Source organism: Athene cunicularia (genome assembly GCF_003259725.1).
Source record: "Athene cunicularia isolate RWA chromosome 1 unlocalized genomic scaffold, athCun1 chr1_part1, whole genome shotgun sequence".
Lineage (NCBI taxonomy): Eukaryota > Metazoa > Chordata > Aves > Strigiformes > Strigidae > Athene > Athene cunicularia.
The window spans coordinates 108,448,650-108,454,649 of NW_020799091.1; the positions used below are offsets into that span (position 1 = coordinate 108,448,650).

At 35.6% G+C, this 6,000-nt stretch overlaps 1 protein-coding gene across 5 annotated transcripts in view; it reads right to left on the bottom strand.

The window, feature by feature from the left end:
• Positions 1 to 6,000, bottom strand: part of ROBO1 (roundabout guidance receptor 1) — a 643,819-nt gene that overhangs the window by 262,136 nt on the left and 375,683 nt on the right. For all 5 annotated transcript variants that reach the window (XM_026851549.1, XM_026851531.1, XM_026851540.1 and 2 more), the window contains one exon: positions 4,434 to 4,760. In XM_026851549.1, the coding sequence (XP_026707350.1) occupies positions 4,434 to 4,760 (327 nt within the window). The remainder of the gene's footprint in view (positions 1 to 4,433; positions 4,761 to 6,000) is intronic.

A 6,000-nucleotide genomic window follows, 5' to 3' on the forward strand; every position in this document is an offset into this window, starting at 1 on the left:
CTTATACTTAATGCTACTTAGCAGACACACAAGATCCACAGATACAATCTTCCTCAAACAGGAGTAACTGAAGGAAAACAAAATAAAAAAAAAAACAAAACCAACCACTGAATCAAACTATCACACAACAGTAACTGAATTTGGTCTTGATCAGGTCCATCCATTCACTAGACAATCCCAAGAGATTCAAGCATATCAAGCAGCTGCAGCCTTCTTCTAGCCTGCTAATGGGTAACTTTCCACTTTTCCAAAACTGCTTCTATTTCTCTACTGTGAAAAATGACTTTTGTTTCACAGCTGTTTACGTGACAGCCAAAATGGTCTCTGGCCCCTACTCTGAGGCTCAAGCATGGCTCCATTTTGTGCTCCCACCTGTAAAAGCTGACATTTATAGAGAGAATCACCCAGTTTCATTTTGACAGGGACATGCCCTTTTTCACGTTCTTTAGGACCTTTCACCACTGGAGAATGTGTCACTGGTAGGCAGTAATCCAAAACCAGTTACATTCCTCAAAAAGAAAACATGGGGCTAATTTATGTAGGTGTCCAGTGATCAAAAGGCTGAGTTCAGGAAGTCAAGAAGAGGGAAGCAAATAGACTCAGAGCAGCTTAAACTGAAGGATTACTACAGACTATACCTGATTGTCCCATCACACACTCCTTCTGGGCTACCCTACTGAAAACTTCATTTTCCTCCAAGTTAAGTTTGAACATATACAAGTCTCCATTTCAGAAATTTTGTGATAATGTTTCAAATACAGATGAAACCAGTCAACTAGAGAAAAAAAAACAAAACACCCCAAATAGAATTACATATCCTTTATTTAATTGACTTGTAATTAGCTTTCTGCTGAGCTTCTGTTTAAGCAAATTTATATCCTTCCCATTTATGAAGAACTTACAGATTAAAATTAAGATACTTTGCACAGGGCTGTGTAGGTTAGAATAGTTCTACTAGTCTCTAAATGTCTTGAGATGTTTTAATTCTTGAAATATCAAGTGGCTAGCTCTTTGATTAGGCAAAGTTACAGTCCCTGCAACATAATCAAACAGAATGTAGTCAGCGGGGGTTCAAGTACTCATTTTGTAGATTCAAGAAAGATATCACTCTTCACGAGCCAGAAGGATCACCTTTTTTTAAAGTTTTTTTAGGGGGACAGGCATAGGGAACAGTTTCAAGAAAATAACCATAGAAACTGCAGGAAATACAGCTGAAAAAAATTATAAATATATATTTAAAATAACATTATGGAGAAGATATAAGAAATCCCCAATGATATGGCTAAGCACATGGGACCTTCAAACATTTTGGAAGGGCCACAAGAGGCAGAGATTGAATAAGTGAGTTAATTCAATTTGTTGATAATAAATTGGCATTTAGACTATGTTCAGTGGTTTTAACTGAGGACTAACACTGTCATGACTGAGATAACGTATCAGTGGAAGAAAATGACGTGTCCTTTGGATTAAATGACATGCACAGTTCAGTCAAGTCACCAAAGAAAGGCTGATGAATAGAAAGGGACAAAGCAGAGGGAAAACTCTCTCTGCAAATTTATGATTTTAGTCTCTCCCCCACTGTGGCCATCACATCTATATATGTATCTATCACTATATTTAAAGTTCTTAAAATACACAGGTATTTAAGAAGATGAAGCATCTTTTAATATAGTGCATTTGAAATCCCGCCACATTTCCTTCTTTGCAACTACAAAATCTATGCAGAGCATACTTAAGAAATACGTCCACCTTATGACATAAGCAACAAATCCTCTTTGTGGACTATTTCAAAGATGAACATTGGAACCACTTAAAAAAACCTGATCTGCACAACGGAATAACAGACATGAAAATTTATTTTTATTATTAACCTGAATCTGAAATCAAAACTACACATCCACTGAACAATGAAGGAACATCATCTAACTGATGTTGTTACTATAAGAGGTAATGAAAGAAGATGTGATAAATTCTCTATCACATTATGAAACAAACTGCTGCAGACAAGGGCTGCTTCTTCCAGTGAGAGCTAGCAGTTACACTTGCAAAACATGCTCCTGTTTCCTGTGTTTCACAAAAGTGTTTTGGTTAAAATTGCAGCATCAAAACATATATCCAAATGAGTACTCTAAATGATCTTCTGTACTTTGTAAATGAAAACCAAATAAAGACAATTTTATTCCGTAAACATAGAGAAATTAAACATAAGGATTTCTAAACTAGCAATTGCATATGACTACATGGATACAAATGTAAATGCTGTGGTGCTCAAAAGGTGTACTGAGAAGCGAATCAAACGGCTGATTTGCACTGATCTACTGCAAATGTAGCTACAGCTTATAATGAGGATAGTGTTACAGCTGTGATACACCAATTTTTTATTTAATGCCAATTTATGCAACAGGCCTTCAACTCTTTCCTTGTTCCTCACCCTTTCCACTCTATTTAAAGTGTTTTGGCGCTTTTGAACTGTCATATCACTACCATTTCTATTAAAATCATAATCTTTTCTGTTAAAATTCTCTGTCTATAATTGCCTGGTATACAGTTAGAACTGTATACCATTACACCGACAAATCTTATTTCCAAATACAGACTAAGATTATTTTTTTTTCCCTCCCTTACAGGATTGTTGGTGTTTATTTTCTCACACTAGCTCTCATTATGAAGGCTATTTTGAGCTGGATTAACAATTTAATGCTATACTATTGTTAGGTGGTGTACATTTGAAACCCTTTAAGAAGATACAAGGATTTTTTTTTTCCCCCTTGAGTGTTGGCAGAGGCTCTCAAAAAAAAAAAAAAATTGTGGCAGTATCAATATTTTGCATTCAGACCCTGTCAGTTACGCACGCTAATAGTATGAAGATGACTTGAGGCAGGGGTGACAACACATTTAGTAACTATATACCAGTTAAATTGATGCATGCCATAGTGTACCAAACACTGAAGTCTACCTCGTGTTTCTGGGTTCTGATGAAAAATTGTGGCAGACACAGAAACACTACATGCATTTAAAACAAATGTATATCACAAATCAAAATAACATGAAATAAGCACAAATGTCCATGCTGCTTTGCTGCATGGTCAGAACATGAAAACTCATTTTAATAATCAACAAGCAGTGCAATAAAGTAAACAAAGCCAATTAAATAAAAATAAAAATATCTTAAATATTAATACCCACTACAAAATTACACGTAAAAGATAGTGGATATAATATCTGGGAGTAACCAATCAACAGATGATTTAAACAGGTTATACATTGGATAAGCATACTTCCAGCTAGCTAGACACTGATTACTTTTATCACTAAAAGCAGTAAGGAAATAGCATGGTCATAGAACTTAACCATGTGTATTTACTACATTATAGGTGATGCTCAAGATCCTTCTTGTATAAGAATTATGAAAGTTCCTGGGATTGTCTATGAATGTGAGTGAGACTAGGCAAAGGACTCAAGTAAATGCACAAACTTATAGCCTACTTCCTTTGCCTTCTAGCAGTTATGAAAATGTAGACCTTCTTCTAAAGTTATACACCAGCAGTGGCATTTAAATTATCTAATAGTTAGGAGCCTCATCAGAGCTCGTTAACAACAGGAATTGTTTAGTTAGAGGCATCAGTGTATTCAGACAGCAACTCATGAAGTTCTGTGCTAGCTCTTCAAAACGACAGCAGATTAATTGCTACAGATTATAGAGGAAGCCTATAAAAGCAACTTAAAACAGATACTTAAATTTTGAATTGCAAAGTTTCCTCTCACACTTCAGTACCCCAAAACTAATACTTTTTGACCTATACTTGGCTATCCATATGAATGCTTACAGTTCTTTCATGTACAGTCTCTTCCTCTAAAATAAGTATAGTTTAAAAGGATATACAGGAAGAGGTAAGTATTACAAAGTGATGTGAACATACCTGACTGCTCCTTCTGTTGGTCAAATACTTTGAACTATAGGTATAATTTGTGGGCCAGTTCTCTCAAAGAAAAAAAATAATCTGTGTTTCTAAATCTGACATTATTTTTTTCTGATATTTGTTTGTGCAACAACTCCAAACGTACCTATTAAATCAAATTGTGGCTATCCTGTGTCCTACCACACATTGTTATTTTGCATAGTTATCTGGAGTAGAAAGCACATCTACAAATTGAAATTAAGTATACAAAATTTAACAAACATTAAGTAATCATAACTGCTTGAAGCGTAAAAATAGCGAGGACACACGAACATACTTAAATTTTGACAGCAATATGATACCTCGTGACTATTTTTCTATTCTCCTCTCTCTATATGAGTAATAATTAACCATATAATTCCTTTATTGCTTTTAAGTCAATGCCTCAGAAGCAACTCACTTTTATATTTAATCTTCAAATAACATCAAAGCAATTGGCTATTACCAAAGAATCGAAAAAAAAGATGCACTTACTTGCCACCTCCAGTGATGCATTATGACTTACAGCTTCCCCAAGGTAATTCCTTGCCACACAGACATAGACCCCTTCATCCGGCCTACTCTTGCGCCCATGGACTATGCGTAAGAAAAATAAAGATCCACTGGGCAGCAGCATGCGGTGGGAACGCGGATCATCCTTGTCCGTTTCCACTCTTTCCCCTCCCTTGTACCACTCAATGGTGGGGATCGGCCTTCCTTCTGCTTTACAGTTTAAAGTTGCTGGTTCTCCTTTGGAAACAATTAGATCAGAAGGGTGTTCGATAATTCGAGGTGGGAAATCTTCTTGCCGAAGACGGGAACCTGCAAGACAAAAACAGAAAGTTTTCTTAGGAGTCTGTTGCCAGGTACTGTCACTGTGTTTTGCAATATAACTACTTAACCATTACCCTGTAGTATGGGATTTAATAAGAACAGCTATTAACATCATCATAAAGTGGGAAAAAAACCCTTAATACACTTCTGGGTGGGAAAGGTTCTCCAAAATGAATACATACAAAAGCATATTTTCCAAGAGGTGACCTGTATTAGTGAACTAAACTGCCATGTTCCTAAATCACATCCATTTTTATATTGATCTGTTTATATATATAAATTTATACATACATGCATGTGTATATGTAGAATTATGAAAAACTAGTCCTACAGATACTGTACAGACATCAGATCTTCTCTACGAGCAAAACTGGAACAGTTCTAATTAATAACACAAAGCCATAGTCAATCTCATTCAACCTTTTGGAAAGCCCATTAGTTCATGCGATGTCTGGAGAGTAACATCTCGAGCACTCACAAAGTTACTTTGTTTTACTTGTACTATCAGCTGCTTTTAGTCACTTGTTAAACTGTACCATGGAGGTACAAATGCATGGAGCACATGAGTGCTTCTAACACCTCTCAAGTGTCAGGGAAAACTAGAGCCATGTTTTGCATTATAAAATTTTTACTGTCTCCAATCTAGACTTCTGATACAACAAGAGACAACGGTATTGGAGATAAAAGTCTCAAGAAAACAAGATACTCTCCTAGAAAAGCATTCAACTTCAAACTAATTAAAACTGCAAACTGGTAATTGTGATGAAAAAAAACCTGTAACAGTCTGGATAGATATACAGTACAGAAGAATATGGCAACCAGCTGGGTGCCCAAGAATTCCAATTTAGGAATAAGCAGCTATCAAAACTGTCAGAGTTTTAAATTGTTGACTCAATTTTAAATTACTATTTTCCTTATTTCTCTCTTTCTTGATATACAAATTTTGCTATGGATAAAATTAGTCTCTTGGGTCACTAATTCCCAATTATTAAAATTTTAGATGACAAGATTCTTTATTGGCATTAATAGCATGGGTTTTGAACAGCTGTGAAGCCTCGGAAAGAAGCACAAGATCTATTCACTGCAGGTTAATAGACCATAAATTGGTATGGAACAAGGGAAGGAGACAAGGAGAGAAAAGTCCCAGAGACAGCTCCATTTTCAACATATACTATTTGTGTGTGAGCATGCACATTTTTATATGTGTGTGTATATATATATATATATA